Source organism: Rhea pennata, chromosome 18, assembly GCF_028389875.1.
Source record: "Rhea pennata isolate bPtePen1 chromosome 18, bPtePen1.pri, whole genome shotgun sequence".
Taxonomy (NCBI): Eukaryota; Metazoa; Chordata; class Aves; order Rheiformes; family Rheidae; genus Rhea; species Rhea pennata.
The window spans coordinates 5,110,959-5,129,109 of NC_084680.1; the positions used below are offsets into that span (position 1 = coordinate 5,110,959).

The following is an 18,151-nucleotide window of genomic DNA, read 5'->3' on the forward strand; positions in this document are numbered from 1 at the left end:
TGCATAGCGCGGGGGAGGCGGCCAATCACGGCCGCCGCAGCCCGCCCTCGTTATCATAGGTGATGCAGCGCGGGCGCCGCCTGGCGGAGGGCGCCGCGCGGCGCAGCCGGCGCCCGGGCTGCCCGGCCCGGCCCCGCGCAGGGGGCCTAGGGGGGCCAAGGGGGACCAAGGGGGGCCAAGGGGGGCCAAGGGCTCCCCCTTGGCCTAGGGCCTCGGGTTGCCCCCAGACGAGCACAGCCTTGCACACGTGACTTTGGGCTCCCTGGCGAGCTCCCACAGCGGGACCCTCGGGGTGGTGGCGGCGGTGGCTCCGCCAGCTGCTCCTCCCCGCTCCGGTGGAAGCTCCTTAGCTCCCAGGACCACTGAAGCAGGCCCAGCCAGGGCTAATGGAGAACAACCGTGCTCTGAGAACAGGCAAACTCGTGGCACTGCAAGGTGCCCAGATGGCAGCTGGGCCAGACCGATGCTCTCGTGCTCTGCAGTCCATCACCCCCTCCAAAGGGAAACCCTGAACCGGACCAGGCCAGGTGACACCCGTGGGGACAATCTCAGCAGCCCCAGCAGGCCTCAGCCCCAGACTTGGGCTGCTCCCAGCCAGCCCAGCTTCTGGTAGCGTTGGGGCTCGGCTCCCCACCTCCCTCGTGCTGCTGGATCCTAACCGGCCCTGCCAGTGCCGCGATGCCCCACAGCCTTCCCTGCCCTTCGAGCACATGTCTGTCCAGCCCCCCGGGCCCCAAAGAAATGCCCATAAGCCTAGTCTTTTTCTAACCTGTTAGATTTATTGAAAAATTAAAAGCACAAGCTCTGTACGTATAAATACAATGACATTGCCAGCAATTTACAAGGCATCCGTTTGCCATCGGCACCTTCACCCGTGGCCTGTGCCACCCGCCTGCCGCCCGGGCACAGCGATGAGCACTCAGGGCAGCAGCGACCAGCCAAGAAACCCTTCAGCCTCCTCTCTCCCCAGCCCTGCCATGCCACCGGCGGGGCCCCAAGGCCACCCTGCTCTGCATGCGTGGCACTAAAATGACAGCAGGACACCCAGACTCCAGCCATCCTCTCTCCCGCTCCCCAGCCTGGGCCTGGATTTCAGTGCCAACGGGAGAGCACTGCTCCAAAGGGCAGCCCCCAGCCCCAGAGGGAAAGGCAGGGAAAGATGCCTCCAGCTGAGAGGGAAGAGATGTGCACTGATTTTTACCCATCCTCAGCCTGCCCTGCCCAGACTGTGACCATCTGTGATGGGAGACATTGGGGGTCCCTGGGGGTGACTGCAGGTGGTGGAGTGGGAGAGGGTGGTGTGGGCTCTGTGTGGCTTGAGTGCTGCCTTTCCCCACATGGGTACCCCTGGGTTGCCTTTTGCGTCCATCTGGATGCTCTCCTCACCTGCCATGTTCCTTCCCAAACTTGTTTGGCTCCTAAAGGGCAACGTTGAATTCTGTGACCAGAAAATCAATGTAGTCCTTCTCCTTCAGCTTAAAGGCCTCAGCAATGATGCGAGCAGCTTCCCGGTGCTCTTTGCCCCGCAGCCCTGTGCCGTTCACCTCCAAGATGACGTGACCCACCTTCAGTTTCCCACAGTTGTGGGCAGAGCCCCCGCGCTATGGGAGAAGGGAAGAAGGCGGTAAGTAGCGGGGGAGAAGGGAGTGCTCGTGCTCCTTCCCCGGCTTGGCCCCATGCTGAAATGCGGCCAGCTCTGGGGAGGAACAGAGCAAGAAGAGAATGCAAATGTAGGCTGCAGCTCAACTCACGAGCTTCGAGGGAGAGGAGAGGGTTCAAAAGACAGGGCTCTCTGAGAGGCCGAGCGCCATTCCCGTGATGGGAACCCTGAGGAGCTCCCCGAGGGCTCACGCCAGACTCCTGTACCAGCAGCGAGCTGGGAAGCGGCGTGGGGAGGCGATGGGCCAAGGAACCCGCTTGGCTCTGCACAGGCCTGTGGGGTGCCAGTCAGTCCAGCCAGGCCTCTCTGACTGCCCGCAGGCTGCAGGGGATGCATAGGCGCCCCAGCTCTCTCTGGCAGGCAGAGACCAGCCCTTGCTGGGTCACGGTGAATGCTTCGCAAAAGAAACATTTTACGCTTTGAAAATGGGAGATGAATTTGGCTTCCCTCCTGTCTGCTCTTGCCTGTCAGCACAGTGCCAGCTGGGATAGCCAAGAATAACCAAGGAAGAGAGTCAGCTTTGCCTTTCTTTTGCTATACATAACTTAAAATTTGCCCTAAGTAAACAGCAGATGAAAGAGGGTGAGGAGATCACTCCTGGGAGTAGGACTGTGAGCTCAGTTCCCCAGCTGTCACCCCCCACCCCATCCCTATCGGAGCAGGAGAGCATTTCCAGACATCTACAGACCTCAGCCAAACTCTTGTGGCTGCTCAGATCCCCTCCAACACATCTGCAGCAAGTCTTTAGTTTCCAGGACATATTTTATGATAAGGGATCAGCCACAGCATGTGAACAAGATCCTCAGCTGAGCAGATCTGCAGCAAAATGATGCCTCTGCATTTGGGGAGATTCGTGGTCATTAAAGGGGAAGTACATCCACAAAATTCACACTGGGGCAGGGTCGCAGCTGCACTCTGTCCCTGCCTTCGCTGAAAAGACACGGCTGAGGGGCTTTCCTGAGCCTGGCCAGAGCTGAAAGGGAGGAGGGGGATGGCATATGCATTGAGCTGTTCCATTCTCAGCCTGCCCTACCTGGATGGTGACGATCCGGGGCAGCGGCTGCCTGGTGTTTGCTCCACCCTCGATGGCGATTCCCAAGGTCGGTGCGCTCTTGGACACTCGGATCAGACATGACGTGGGCTCCAGGAGCCCGGGCTGTGAGAAGAGAGAGCAGCGCTGCCGAGGGAGCTGGGCATTCGTCTCTCCCTGCTGTGCTCTCTACGCAGGGCCCCACGACTGGCAGCTTCGCCCACGGCAGGTTTCCGTGTAAGAGGGACAGACATGCAGCCTGCTGTTGCTCCCTGACTCCTGGCATCCATGGCCATGATCCCAACAGCCTGAAGGCCTGGAACAGCTTAAGGAGGAGCAGAGCAGCTCTCCGACTGCCTGCCAAGACCCCCAACATCACAGAGATAGAAACCCTCCAACTGGCTTCTGACATCTGATTATCATCTGCTCCTCCCTGGCTGCCATGTGACTTCAGCCGTGGGATACTGTGCCCTAGGGATGTCCCCTCAGTGCCAGGAACTCTGCCACATCCCAAGTAGTTGTTTGCTGGAGCTGCAAGGGTTCAGTTTTACACAGGATGGGGTAAATCAGCCCTACTGTCCCTCTCTTAGCAGCTCCTGGCTCTGCTCCTGCCGGCTCAGCCCCACAGTGAACTGACTCAGACTGTTAAACCAGGGGGAAAATAATCTGACAAAACAAACACAAAAAAGAGGACGTTGCTGCCTGCAGGCTGCGGGACCACAACCGGCTGGCTGAAGAGCCACATGTGCACTGCCGCAGGCTGCGGCAGCAGAGAGTAGCGCTGCTCCGCGGCAGCGGTGGGTGCCCACCTCCCACAAGCATGGCGCGGGGGTAAGGTCTGTGAACGGCACCTCCCCGAGGCCCCGGGGCACCCAGCCTCACCGGCTTGGAGGCCCCCTCTGCCGCCCCCTCGCTCCTCGCGGCCTCCTTGAGGCTTCGGCTTTTCCCGGGGACCGGCTGCCGGCTCTTGTCCTTGCCGCTCATCTCAACCTCCCCGATGTCCACCCCGCTGTCCTCGCTGAGGGTCTGCCCGCTGTCCGACAGCTGGGAGAGCGTGGAGGCTGGGGAGAGACGCGGGCTGTTAAAGGAAAGGCTGGGCAGCACGGCTCCACGGCCAGTCAAGCACCCACGGGACCATGTACCGGAGGGACAGAACATCTCACTCACTCCCAGGGCTGGGCAGGTCCCCTGGGACCCTGAGCTGGGGACAGAGACAGACCTAAGCAAGCATGGTCCAGATCAGGAACAGGTGACCTCAGATTTGGGTATCCGGATCCAGGATCCAACCTAGATCCTGCACTGAGATAACAGGAGACGGTGGTGGGTTCAGGGATCCTGCTCGAGCGCTCTTTGAGCCAGCCCATGCTCAACACCAGCTTCATCATCTCCAGATCCCGGGAGGAGATGGGGACAGATCCAAGCAAGGATGAGCTGACCGCCAAGAGCCACCTCGCATTCAAAGTCAAAGGATCCGGGTGCAAATCTAGATGCACAAGAACATGACAGCATTGGCAGGGAGGACTGAAGTCCTAGGAAATTGCATCTCTCACTTGGAAGATCCCTCAAACAGGATCCAACCACCGTTAGCCTCCAAAACTGGCACATAAGCTCAAAGCTTAGGAGATCAGGGAACTAACTGCAGTGGGGGGCCGCTGCCACGGGAGGGCGACAGTGCCACTCGCATCGCCGGCCCGCGATCGGGCCCTTCTGGAGGGGCTCACCCGCGGGGAGGCTGCGGGCACCCCAAGGCACTGCGGGGCCTCGGCCGCAAGCGGCGTGTGCTCTTTTTCAAGGTATGTGCTCAGGATAAACCTGACCCCCAAGCTCAGCGAGGGCCAATCAGATTTTTCCAAAAGCAGGAGTTAATGGGAAAATCCCAGAACTGCTTTTACAATTCCACTGGAAGCAGATTTTATTAACTAATACAGAAAAACCCTCACAAGAGACAGATTGCAATCAACTGCCTACCCAGGTTTGGTCTTTAAGTAAAGGTCAGATTAAATTGCACTGGAAACCTAGGGAGGCCTTAAAGAACATATTGAATGCTGATGAGAAGCTGGATGCTGTGACTGGCCTCACAGTACTCCTGGACTGCCAAAAGTCAAAGCTGGCTTCGTCTCAGAGGATTAACACTACCGCTACTGCTAATGACACTGTGGAGGGCTTTACGTGTTTCCTGGATTTTAACTCTTCTGCCATGACGCTATAAAGCTGTTTTCTGAAATTGAAAAAGCGTCTCAGAAAAAAGCAAACAAAATCACAACCAATGAAACAAACAGCAGCACGTTGCCACATCTATGCAGGCACCTTGGCTTTTCCAAACTCCGTTAACCTTGAGTTTGGAACTAAACTGCCAAGTTTGGTGTCATGGCCCCTTGCTGGTACACTCTGGCTGCCCACATACACACCGGGAACGGGGAAACTCCTACGGCAGCGCTTCATGCTCAGGCAGGTACCTTCGCCCTTGCGAATTGCCTCTTCTCCTGTTTCTCTCTCTCTCTTAGAGAGGGATTTTTTCACCCTAAAGCTGACAATGTGCACTGAACATCCTACAGGGCAACACCGCGGGCAGCCTCTCTCCTATGCCCACCCCAGTGCTCTCTCCCTGCAGTTACCATGACAGGCTGGGCCATCGGCAGCTGCTTCCTGCAGCAGTTGCTGGACATGCTTCCACCCCATAGCCCAGCTTGGTGCTGTAACTGCAAAACCAGCCAGAGCACAGCTCCGAGCTAAAGCCAAACCAGACTCACAGTTGCCGTCCCCAAAAAACAGAAAACCTGATGGCAATAGTGACTTTCCACCCCAGAACAGCTTGTCCCAGTAGGACACCCACCTCTGGCCTGCGGTAAGGGCCTCACTTCGTTCACGTCGGGCTCGCTGTTGGGCTGGTGTACCTCCACCATGATGAAATGCTGGTTGGCTACCGACCGTGGGCTGCCCTTTTCTGGTGGTGGCGGTGCTGGGTGGGATGGGGGAGGAGGAGGGGATGGGGAAGAGGTGCTCTGAAGCCCACCGGCTGCGGGGCTTTCTGGGGTTGGGCTCTTCAACCTTGTTGGGGACTTGACCCTGGGGAATGGACCGATGGGGTGCTGGCTGACCAAGGAGAGCTGAGCATCCATTTGCCTCTTAGAGCTGTGCAGGGCTGGAGAAATGGTAGCGTAGATAGCATTTGAGGCAGACTCCTCAGTGGATGAATTAGTAGAAGTCAGGCTGACTGTGTCCTTCTCGGGGTGGCTAGGAGGGGGTGTGGGGTTTCGGGGGGCCACAAAGAAGAGTCCTGACTGAGAGGACTCAGAAGAAGGACGCTTTGGCTTGTCTTTTCCAGGATTCCTATGCTGGGCAGTGGAGGGGTCCAGCCTCTGAGGCGCTGAAGGAGGAGGTGGAGGCTTGAAGTTGGGTGGTTCTTCTGGGAAGGAGGAGAGATCATCCTGTCAAACCAAGAACAGAAACCTTCAGAATTCCAAGCTCAGGTATGAGAACTTCCTTAGTTCTACAGTTACCTGGCATCTGCCTTCCTATGGTGATCACAGGAAAACTAGTTGATTTTGATAGAAATTTCTCCCTGAGCTTACTGGCAAAACGAATATGACTCATAGGCAAAGGCGATTAGAGAATAAGCCACCCAAGTTTTGCTTTAGTTCCTGCAAGTGCAGATGTTACTCTTTTTCATACAACCCAAATCCTTCCTTCTTACTGGTCTAATTAATTTGTTTCAGTAATACCCTGCTGCAATGACATCCACAAGTTGCTGATGTTGCAAAGACCTACAGAAGCTGAGGCAAAACTCAGCTTCCCTCGAGGTGCTGGAGTACGACGCATTATCTTACCAGGGAGATGTCCGGCAAGGTGTTGATGCTACTTTGCTGGCTGTCTCCACCTCCCTCCAATTCTGATGTGTTCTGACAGGGGAAAAAAGGAAGAGAAAACCCAGTTACTACAGCAAGAAGCAACATCAAAGTGATAGGGAGCATGCACAAGGCTGCAGGACATTGTCCAAAGCCCCTGCAGTGCCACGGTCTTTCACCCAGTGAAAAAGGTTTGCATTGCCGGGGAAGCTCCCCTAGAGAGACTCGCATACCACATGGGTAAAGCAACCTGGCAAGGCAAGTGACTCTCCAAAGCTAAGAAGAGTGCTCAGAGCAAGCTGTGAACCTCATCTACAGAAGCTGTTTCCTCTACACTAGAGGAACATGCTCCTCTTAGCCCAAATATCAGCTCTTTAATTTAGAGCATGAGGAAGGGAAGAACTAGCTCTGAGGGTCGCAAGTTAAATACCTAGAGATGGATCTTTCCAGGGAAAAGGGCAATGAAAAAGTTAAAACCTTCCCTTCCCTGAAAACCAGAGCATTTAGTCTCAGATGCAAAAGGATAGAAGTCACTTCCACTGGTTATAACAAGGCAAAATGTCATCAGAAAATGTCACAACACAGCCCTGAACACATCACATCGCCAGAAATCAGAAAGGACTAAGGTAGTCAGTCCATCTGGGCAGGGATGACTGCCAGTCAGGATGGACCAGAAGAAAGAATACACATTGTCAAGCAGAGCAAACAGGCACCCTGGCTAAGTAACAGAAATGTGGTGTTCCCGGGCACGCAAGGGAGTCTGGGCCACGGAGACAGCACAGATCTGCCCTGATGAGCTGTGCCCAGGCTGCAGGACATGGGGGCTTGCTCATGGGACTCTGCTCTGGGCACTCAACAGAACTGAACCCAAGTGGTCCCGCATCTAGCCTAGGGCCATAGCTCTGCTGCTAGCTTTATCTCTGGGCTGCCAAGGCACCAGGTTCCCTTTGAGGGATGCTCTGCCAGTGTTGCACAGCACTGTTCTGCCTGGTTCCCCTGCATGAGCAAATACACACCACAGTACCAGCTAGGTTGTGCTGTCCACATTCACATCACTAAGTTGGCAACCCAGAGCAACAGGAACTCCTGATCTGGAGATGTGGCTGCTGCTGTTCAGAAAGGGCACATTTCATTTCCATCCCATTAACAAGGATGTTCATTCAATTGTACCTGAATGGAGAGGGTACAGTTTGTGTTTAACTGTGTTATTTATTGCAGGGTAAACAACCGATTAGTTCAAATGCTGGTGCATCTTCATTTTTCCCATTTGCTGGAGGCTGCTGCCATGCCTGTAAGATGTTAGTGTCCCAAAATAGACACAGAAGACAATTAAAAGCATTAGAGAAGCAGAAAACACACTGATGGAAAGTGCTTTTATCTCTGTGGCTTCAGAAGGATCCCTGATGAATGGGAAAGCTAAAAGAAATAGCTCGTTCATTCTCTGGCAGGGAAAGAATTAGCTTGGAAGACCATTTCTTTCTCTGATGAGGGGTGATTTCATCATCAGTTCAATTCAACATAAAGACAGGTGGCTTTTGAAAAACAAAACCCCCTGCTCCATGTGTTACTGCCTTCATTTGATGGTGCAGCAAGCCAGAGCAGAGAATGGATCTGGCTAAACCACGTGGCAGCAGCAACAGAAAGTTCAAATTTCAACCAGATCTGACTCGCCACGGGGCCACCCAAACCCAAGAGTTGGCATGAAGGATGGTGTGCAAACATACAGCTGCGGCTGCAAGAAGAAAAAAAGGCAGTTTCAAAAGCAACCTCTGATTATGTTGATTATGATCCTGAACTGCTTCCACAAGCCACAAAAGAACATGCTGGTTTCTAATGCCTGGGAACTGGTGGGCAGGTGGGTAGCAGGAAAAACCAGTTTCAGGGAAATTGGTTCTGGTCAATAGTTATCCTGGGACTTCAGTATGGATTAAAGTGCAAATGGGTGCCATCACCTTCCCACATGACACCAAGGAACTCATATGCTTAGGTGAACAGGGCCAAACGCATTGCTTGGTAAGCAGCATCAAATCATGCCAGCATTGCCCTCCTCTGAGAGCTCCCTCCTTCTGCCACCTTTTCCTCTAACAAGACAGCTGTTTTGCAGAAAGCTGCCCAAGCAGCACATCCCTTCGTCTCTAGCTATTGCCCAGAACCTTTAATCCAACCACAGGACAGTGAACACAAAGAAGGGAGCCAAGCTCGAGGCGGTGGCATTTCAGCACCAGCCGTACCACATTTGGGAAAATGCCTAACACTTCCCTCTACAGCTCTGCCTCTGCCAGCCTCAACTTGCCTCCAAGTTTTCACTGAGCTTTTGCCGAATGACTCTCCTGATAAGACTGGGAGCAGCCTGCCTTCAAATCTCACTGTCCCCACTGCGGTTACTTCGTTACTGAAAGAAGAGGGTCCACCCGACGACCCTCTGGACGTGTGCCAGTGCCATCTCCCGTTGTCCTGTCAGTGAGCCCTGTGCCCATCATCATGACATTGGGCCTTTCCCAGAATGCATCATGTGCTGTTCATGTCAGCCAGAAGAAGGTGCTGCAGCCCCAGCCCAGTAGTTAGGACTAGTCTGCACTGAGGCTTGAACCCTCCTGGCAAACCCTCGTTGAACTCAGAAGGCTGTGCCAAGAGCCCTTCCTGCCAGCCCAGCAAGACGGCCCTGATCCCGCTGCCTTGGCTCTGCTCTTCCTGAACATCCAGTGACGCTAATATTGCTCATGTTCTTCAGGGTATTTTCTTCTGCTGAGGTGTGCAAGTGGCAATTTGCTTTCCCCAATGCTTACTACTTTAGGGGCAAAAATAATTAAATAGAAAGTGCTCCTGGCTATAAAATGTAATGGCTTTTAAGCTAAGCACATTTGCTTTCAGAAATCTGCTATTTTAAGACTGTGCTTCCCTAGATCTCCCTTGAAAGAGCTATTGAATCCACCTGCCACCACTCAGGAAAATGAGTGTTTGCTGAGGAGGCTGCTGCTTCTTACTGAGTCTCTACTCCTCTCCCCTATTTTCTGGTTATTTATAGAAATTGAAGGCCAGGTGAGGCCCTTCGAGTCCCTCCACAGGGCACAACTGGGAGACTTTCATCCTTACTATCTTACACTGAGCCCGCAGGTGCTGCAGTGAAGCTGGAGAGTATCTTTGAGACAGGTAGCCAGTTTGCACTGGTGGATTAAGTGATGGAGAAACTGCTGCCTCCCTGGGGAACACAGCCCAACCTTTATTTAACCTCACAGCTCCAAATAAGTCCCTTATTTTCTAACTACTGCTAACAAGAGTTTTGCAGAGCTACTCAGCCTATCTCCCACAGGGTTTAGATTTAGATAAGCTTAGCCTTTCTTCTCGCTTCCCTGCCCTCTCTCATGCCAGGAAGGCTTGAGGAAAAAGATTTGGGTCTCTTGGAACTGAGGCCCCAAGCGCTATCATAGCCTGAGCACAGAGCTCTCCAACTTTGGGCACAATTAGGCCCAAAGGTCACAGCTTTGTTCAGTCTCTCTTCCCTGTCCATATCCTTGTCACCTGAGAGGCCTGCATCTGGCACATGTGAGCCTTCCACGTGATATGACTGTGCCTGTTCTGCAGGGCTCAGAAGACAGTAAGGAGCTGGATCAGCTCTGTAGTGGGGAGACCCAGGTGGGCCTTGGGAGGAAGGATGGTGCTGGACTCACGTGTGGCTTTGGCTGGGGCAATGCTCAGTCCTGACAGTACTATGGTAAGTGCATGTGGTGCCAAGGGGGCAGAGCAACATGGCTCACAGCTGCTCAGCTCAGGACAGAGCCACTGACTGTGGACATCTGTCCCTGGCTTGGTGATGATTCCTGGGAGAGTCACTGCCAGCTCCCTGCCTCAGCTTCCCTGCCCATCAAACAACCGCAATGCTCTTCTCAGACACAACACAAAGGTCTCTTCCAGCATGGGGAGCAGTGGTGATTTCTCCCAGGGGCTGCTTGCCCTGCCACTCTGATGGAGGGAGCTGGATGAGGTCCCCCATTTCTCTACCCTCGCTCTAGAGACATGAGATTGTCTGGCAGCTGCCAAGGATGTTGTGGGCTCTTATGTTTGACATTCACTTTTCAAAGACAGGAACAGCTCACACCCCACATTGCCATTCTTCCCTTGCTTCTGCTGCTTGTGAAACAGAGCCTTAAGACACGCACAAATGTTAGTGACTGGGTTACCACACTGGGTTTGACCCTGCAACTGCTAGCACTGTCGCTTCAGGGAGCTAGGAACCAGCCAACGCTTGTGGAATAGGGCCCTGGGAAGAGAATACATCTTTTATGGCAGCACGTTTTCTCTAAGAGGTGGCAGAAAAGAAAAATAAAATCAACTGGGATTTCAATTCCCTAATTATAACAATGAGGGCAGAGAGGATGAGACTGTGGTCCAGTGTCAGGACTTTGGTCATGAAGTCAAAGCAAACTATGTCCCAAGGTTCGGGACGTCTGCAATGAACTCCCTCTGGCAATGCCACATCTTTCTTCTTTTAGGTGAGTGCCATTCCCAGAGGGATGTGGCTTTTGGGACAGGTTCACAGCTATCAGAGGTCCTCTCTACCAAAGCACTACTAGCAGTTCCCAGGTTCACCACTTGGTTTGTGCGTTCAACCATGTGATTTAACCCGGGGCAACCATGTGGAGGAGGCAAAGCAGAGCTGTGCTGCAGGGCACAAGCATGCAGCTCTTCTCGATCTCCTTCCAATCAGAAGTTCTGTTATGTCAGAGAAATTTTCAAGGTTCTTCCTACATCCATTTTTAGAAAATCTTGTCCATTTTGTCTAACACACACACGTGGATTTATCACCCTGAACACCCACGACGTAAGTACATCGACACCTCCTGCACTGAAACACAGATTTCTGCTTATCATGAAAATCATTCCCCCTTCTCTGAGGATGAGTGGCACGATGTGACTAGCCCAGTTGTATTTAGCCAGGGTGCCTATACAGTGAGACAGCACAACAGTAGGAAGTGTAGGCACAATGGGACCACAAGGCACGGAGGACAGTTTGGGGTCCATCAGACATCAACACTGCTGGTCCTTGTAACACTCCAGCACTGAGCTGTCAATAGTGGCTTCAGTGCAAACAGGACACTGGTGCCAGCTGGGTCTAGTTCAGGATTCGTGATATGTTAGAAAAGACACCAGTCTTGTCTACACTGTAGAACCAAGGTCTACAGCCCCTGAGCTCAGGGGAGGGACTCAGAAATGGCTCAGTAGAACCAGAAGAGAAAGTAGATATGGGAGAAATGAGGCAGTCATTCACGTGGCTGAGATGCATGCTGGCCTCTGGAAGGGCCTGTCCCCCATCTCCCGCCCAACACATACTCGCACACACTCTTAACACGTCTGCTATGGCAACCACAGCACTCGAGCTCCCCGTCTTGCTGACAGTCCCTACCTCCATCAGGTCTATTAGCCACAAGAGCCGCTCCTGGGGGTGTGCGAGGGGAAAAGCAGATTAAAACAAGCGTGAAAGGGAAAATAAAACATCAGGGAGGATGCAGAACAAATGAGCGAGGCAAGCAAACACTGGCAAAATGCACCCCTCCTCCCTCAAACCCATCCTGCAGAATCCACGTCCAGCTGTATTTAAGGTTGAATATGAAAGCTGCAATTAGCCCTCTCCCTTGAGAGGTGCTGGGGAGGGTGGCAGTGGCAGGGAATTAAGACAGGAAAGTGCAGAGCAGCCAGTTTGAGAGGTCTGCCCTTTTCTTTCTCTCCTGCTAGCTGAGGTAAACACCTATTTATGAAGAGTCCATGCTCTTAGCTTGGCAGTTGTTTACCACCACTGCTTGCTAAAACATCTCAAGTTAATGTTGTCAGCATGTGAGGCAGAGCTGGAGATGGGTGTTCATTCTCACATTCATGCTCATAGGACATGGTAGAGGAGTCACCTGCCAAGGAGGATCTGCAGTGTAACTAAGGGACATGAGTTCTGATAGGGAGCTTTTAAATACAAGGCCTGGTAGATGGTGTCTGCTCCTCACTCTGTGACCAGAATGGTTTCCTAGTCTCCCTTGCAGATTTCTGGGCCCACATGCCAGAGGAGGATGGGTCACTGCTCACACATCAGGCCAATCAGCCACACTGGCATCATGGAGCAGGAAGGAGAGCACGGTGAACCCAAAAGCAGGCAGTACAGTCTTGGGCATGGGGATAGCAAGGGAACTGAGTATCATGCTCAGTGTGCAAATCCTGGCAGACCTCTCTGTTAGGTCTCTGCCACTTTGCAAAGATTTTCCCAGCAGGCCTTCCCAGAACAGCATCAAACTTTCTTTGTTTACCCTGATGCAGCAAGGATCTCACTGTAATCCACCCTGAATGGAGCAGATGGCTTCCCTATAAGGATCTACAAAGTCAACCAGACAAAAAAAAAAAAAAAAAAAAAAAAAAAGCAGCTCTGATGGTCTGAAACTCATTGAGCGCTCCTGGGAGGCTGGACTGAACTCTGGAGGCAGCCACAGCCCTAAGAAAGCTCATCTACCTCTCTCCCCCACTGGCTGTATTGCCTAGGCCCTCCACAGCACAATCCCATTCGCCCTGGACATGGGCTGGTTTGCTTGCTGTTGAACTAAGCAGCAGCCTATTGTCATCTGTTCTTTTCACGAAGGTTTTAATTTCCAAGGTTGCTAATGCATTTATGATGAAAACCATTTTCTGGCTAAGAAATTAATTTCGGGTCTGTGTGCCTGCACTCTCAGAGGTGATTATGATAACTTAATTAGACAGTGCATGCAGTGAACGCCTGGAACTGAGATGTGGGAGTGCTGCTGCTTAACACTGGGGGTGGGGGAGATGGAGGCTGGGACAGGATACAGATGGTGTGGCTGCAGTGGCCCCATTGGGACAGGCAGCAGGCAGCCAGCAGCTTTGTGGAGGGACAACCAGAGCTGCTGAATAGTGGCAGGCAAGAGGTGGCAGTAGCAAGTTCCTGAGATTTCTGTGTGGACCCAGACTTCATTGCTCAGTAGAGATCCTGGAAGGGAAGCAGACTTCTCCCTTCGCTGGGGACAAAGTGATGCTTAGCACCTGGCCCAGCCCCTATGCAGAAGGCAGTGGCATGTCAGTCTCAAGGACATTGAGAGATACCAACCAAGTTTCATAGGCATCTCCTTGTTGCACCCACAAATCAGGCTAGTGCACCTTGCCTGCGAGGATCTTGCAGCCTCCTGGAGGTCGAGTACCTACAGCACTGACATGAGGCACAGAACATGCATGGGATCCCATCAGCGGGCTGTCAAAACTGGGGCACTGCTGTGCCTGCATGTGCGCTCCCTCCTCTCCAGCTCCCACAGCTAGTTCAGTCTGTTCTGACTCCTCCCAGCTCACCCGGCTCTGCTTTAGCCATCTGTGTCTCTGATGCAAAGCAAATGGATGTTGCAAATGGCTTTCAGAGCCAGGCCATGATTTCACATACAGCAGAAACAATGCTGATTTTTCCTGCCACCCTAGAGGAATGTCTTCCTTTCCCCTGCCTTGGACAGCAGTAGCTCTGTGATAAAGCTTGCAGCCTGGAGATATGACCTCTCACAGTTTGTAAGGTGATGAAAGCGCTTTGCGGGTATCCATAGGGGAAGCAGCTTGAATGGGGTCTCCTGAAGGACCTCCACGGAAGTGAGTTTGCTGAAGGGCTGACAAGAGCAGAAAGCATTGAAAGAAAAAGGAACAGTCAAGAGGGACTTACCCTGGCCGAGCTGACAGTTGTAGAGGTGAAGTGGCTGCTGGAGGAAGAGACGGTGTCGCTGTAGGACATCATGGAGTAGGAGTCAGTACCGATGCTGGGCCCTGAGGGCTGCCGAGCCTTCATGGATTCAATCTCTCGCTTCAGCACCAGGTTGTCGAAGCGGTCGAGGTCTTGTGGGGAAATCACACCCCGCACCTCTGAAAGCAGTGAGAACTGGGCCAGGCAGAGGGACAACCAAAGAGAGATTGGAGCATGACCATACTCCCAGGCAGGTGAATACCCATCCTCCCACCCTGTTCAGCCGTGCTGATGATATGTACCGGCAGGAATGAGGAGGTTTGGTTCTAAACTTGATCAAAGTCCCTTTGCCACTGAACATCAAACTGTATCCCCCATAATGTCCTACCTCTAGATTTTGCTTTCATACCCTCACTCTTGATCCTGTGTAGACAACCTTGAACTTTGGATTTATCTGAGAGCATATTTTTATATTTGGAAAGGGGCTCATATCTCCTGAAATGGCAAGAAAGGCTGGCAGCAGGCACTGAGCCACACTGTGACAGTAGCTCTGCGCACTCCATGGGGTGGAAGACGCTATCCCTGACCTTAGCATGGGCCTCACCTTAGCATGTGTGTTGAGTAGCTCAAAGAGTGCCATGACCAGAGCATCCACGGAGATGTTGCCTTCCTTATATTCATCAAGGTAGTACCCCATAGTCGCCCGCTCCTGTTCATTCAGCAGGTGCCGTGCTTGTTCTTCCAGCATGACCCGGGTCTGGTTCACCATGCTGCTCAGTGTCACCTGGGAGCCTGCCAGGCCTCGGTAAAACACAGGCTGTAGAAGATGTGAAATAGGCTTTGGCCTAGGATGCTAAGAAACCATCCACTAAAACCCACTAGCCAGAGGGAAGAAGCTATGTGACCAACTACGTCTTGTCCCCACCCTCAGGAGAAATAAGGTGAAAGGACAGTCAGCTTGAAAAGGGGGTCTTTTTGTTCACAGTATTACAGAGACATGCCAGAGCCTCTTCTCCCATACCTGCTCTGCCACCAGCCAGCCAAATGTCAGTCTGGACAGAGCAGGTCTGTGCTGGATGGAAGAGTGATGTTGCCTAGACTGGTCTGTCCTTGGCCACCTCGCTAGACCCCAAGATGGGCTGGTGTTGGCAAGGGTCAGTTGCCTACTTACAGGGTTTGATAGCTCTGCAATACTGGTTCTGGACTCCTGAGTCCCCCAGCTTGCTAGATTTTACTTGGCCACCTTTCAAAGATGCCAGATATCCTGTAGAGCTGCCTCAGCTCTTTTGCAGGCAGCACATCCTAAAATCTCTGACTTAATCATCCCATTTGGAAGCACCCTGCTCTCTGACAACCTTCTCCAAGAGATACTGCTTGGAGGCTGGAGGAGAAGGTGAAGGAGTGCACCATGCAGCAGAGGAGAGGCAAAGCAGTGGATGAAGGCTGTGCAGAGGTCCTGCATGTTGATTGCAAGGATGCGGGGACAGGCTGTAAGTCACAAGTTGTGAGTCAGATGCCATTGAAACTCATTAACTGAGTACTGAGAGATGGGCAGCAAAAGCAGGACCCAAAACACACCCCTTACCCTGTGCTCCATCCACTAGCCCAAGCTCCCCACGCCTCAGAGTGCTGCTCTGACCCTACAGTGGATATGCTGGAAAGCAGCACCAGAAGAGGGATGCACAGAATGACTGGAGACAGATCTCCTCAAGGACTCTCCAGCATGGCTGCTCACTTAATTGTCACTACTTGTCTCAGTAACTCCAGAGCCAAGAGATTATGCAGTACCAGTTAAATAAAGAAAATAGCATCCCACCTCTGTTCAGCAACCACAGACGCTGTCCCTTAACTAGCTACTGATTTAATAGCAGCATGTATTCCCCCACAGCAGACCGGGGGAACTTGGTGCCGCTAGAGAGAGTCAATGGTCACATCTTGTGTAAAATGCACTACAGCTCCTGCTGCCCATCTCTGCTGCAAGCTCAAAGTAGATCTTGGTGAAGAAACAGCCACCAGCACCCAAAGGAGTCTCAGGGAAAGACAAATCTTGCTACAGGCAAAAGGCTTTCTTTGAGAATGATTTCTAATGATTTCTAACACAGAAGCTCCCTGTTGTTCCCCTCCCAACCAGTGTAGGGATATGGAGCTAGACAAGGCCCCGACTATCCCAGGAACACTGAGAAGTCCAGGCTCAGAAGCATGTTTTGCCAAGGAAACAGCAGAAAGCTGTTATCAGTGTGAGCCACCTGCAATATCTCATTGCCTCATTTCCATTTAAAAGGAAGGCGCTTTGCAAAGAGGTGTTTGGAGGAGACATGCTGATGCAGAGCTACAGTCAGCACACTGGGCAAATTCACACCTCTGCTGAAACCCTGCTTGCCAGCTGCTGTGCTGTGGGGGGCTGGCTCAGCTGCGCCACAGGGTGGCAAAGTTCGCAAAAGCTACCAAAGCTCTGACCCAGCCACCAACCTGAAGGTATCTAGGCCTATACAGAGTGGAAGGGATCCCCGCTCTGTCCTTGCCAGTGTGAGGAGCAAAAGGGGATCCAACTCTGCCCTGCAGTTCTCCCCACATTCATCTTCCATTAGATCCATTTCAGCAGCACCTTCAGCCAGGCTTGCCTTCCAAATCCCTCTGTCTCCTTCCCAGAGACAACTGTTTGCCCCCAATACACAAAAATTCCTGGAGAAATCTCACCTCCTCATTCTGCACCACAAGCTAGGTCTCAGACTAGCTCAGCCTGCATCCAGGCTGAACAGCAAACGACCTGGGCCTCCATCAGCATGGGCAGAGGCACATCTCTCCTTTCCAGGGGCAGGCTGGGCTGACTCATGGCAACACTGTTATCATTAATGTCCTCATTCCCAGGCTGGGAAGCACCCAGTCTGCTGCAGAACAGATTCACCAGTGGTCCAAGAGTTGGGGGGATCCATTATGTCTCTGTTTGCAGAAATATAGCTGGCAAAGTGAGATGGGCAGCAGAAAGGCCAGAGCCAGTTAACATCCACAAGCCTGTGTAAACAGACTTTTATAATCAGAAGCACAAAGCCAGCCCTCCCTCCCATGGAGAACAGGAGACAACGAGGCCCAGTTCACAAGGTACTAGGTAAGCCTAACATCTCTTACCCTGGCTGTCGCCTCCGCAGCATGATTGCCCATTGCCCTGTGAAGAGGGAGAAGATCAGTTAGCACTGAGTGTTGTGTGCCCATCAGAGCAGGCATCACCTGGGACCTGGCATTGGATCTGTCACACACACTTCTCAGTGCCTTTGCTGTAAGCTAACACTGTGGTAAGCTCCTGGCTTGAGCACACAGGGAAGGGTCTCCGAACGATGCAGAAACAAATCCTCTTTACCTGATCCACGTTACAGGCTTTAGATGTTGTCTTCCAAGCACAAGATATGCGGGCACACCCAGAGCACCCACAGACAGGTTGCAGATGCACATCAAAGGACATCAATCTGCCTACCTTTCATTGGCAAAGGACATGCCGCTGGTCTATAGCGTTTCTTGGTGACTATATGCACCCTATGGGGAGCTCTGGGTTGAAATCTTACATAGCAAACTTGCATTGGGCTAGCACCAAGCACATACCCTGCTGAGTTGACAAGGGTTTCTCCAATCTGGGAGCTTTCTATCCATCTGGTCTCATCCACGGTGGTGCGGGCGTGGGGCAACCTCCCAATGTCCTTTACCGTCATAATGAGGTGGCGGGAAGACTTGAGCAGCTTTACTGCCTCGTCATGGGGGATGCTGAGGAAGCTTCTGCCATTCACCTCCAGAATCTGGTCTCCTACCTGTGGAGTCAGATCGAGCATTAAAGCTGACAGGCAGAGATGGATCAGGCTGTAAAGCTTGGAGGAGTCTGTATTTAGGATCCCAAGTCAGACCACTCCGCCTAGTCTCCCTCT

General features: G+C 52.7%; 1 protein-coding gene across 3 annotated transcripts in view; it reads right to left on the reverse strand.

Annotated features, from left to right (window-relative positions):
• Window positions 1-777: 777 nt before the first annotated feature.
• WHRN (whirlin) overlaps window positions 778-18,151 on the reverse strand; it is a 59,012-nt gene continuing 41,638 nt past the window's right edge. The window contains exons 4-12 of one of the 3 annotated variants that reach the window (XM_062590777.1): window positions 17,835-18,037; window positions 17,367-17,403; window positions 14,845-15,057; window positions 14,223-14,435; window positions 6,518-6,589; window positions 5,524-6,118; window positions 3,573-3,751; window positions 2,694-2,816; window positions 778-1,601 (exon numbers count right to left, since the gene is read on the reverse strand). In XM_062590777.1, the coding sequence (XP_062446761.1) occupies window positions 1,419-1,601; window positions 2,694-2,816; window positions 3,573-3,751; window positions 5,524-6,118; window positions 6,518-6,589; window positions 14,223-14,435; window positions 14,845-15,057; window positions 17,367-17,403; window positions 17,835-18,037 (1,818 nt within the window). In that variant the 3' untranslated portion in view covers window positions 778-1,418. Of the gene's footprint in view, window positions 1,602-2,693; window positions 2,817-3,572; window positions 3,752-4,687; window positions 4,909-5,523; window positions 6,119-6,517; window positions 6,590-14,222; window positions 14,436-14,844; window positions 15,058-17,366; window positions 17,404-17,834; window positions 18,038-18,151 lie in introns of those variants that run through there. The other 2 variants (XM_062590778.1, XM_062590779.1) reach the window with 2 other exon arrangements.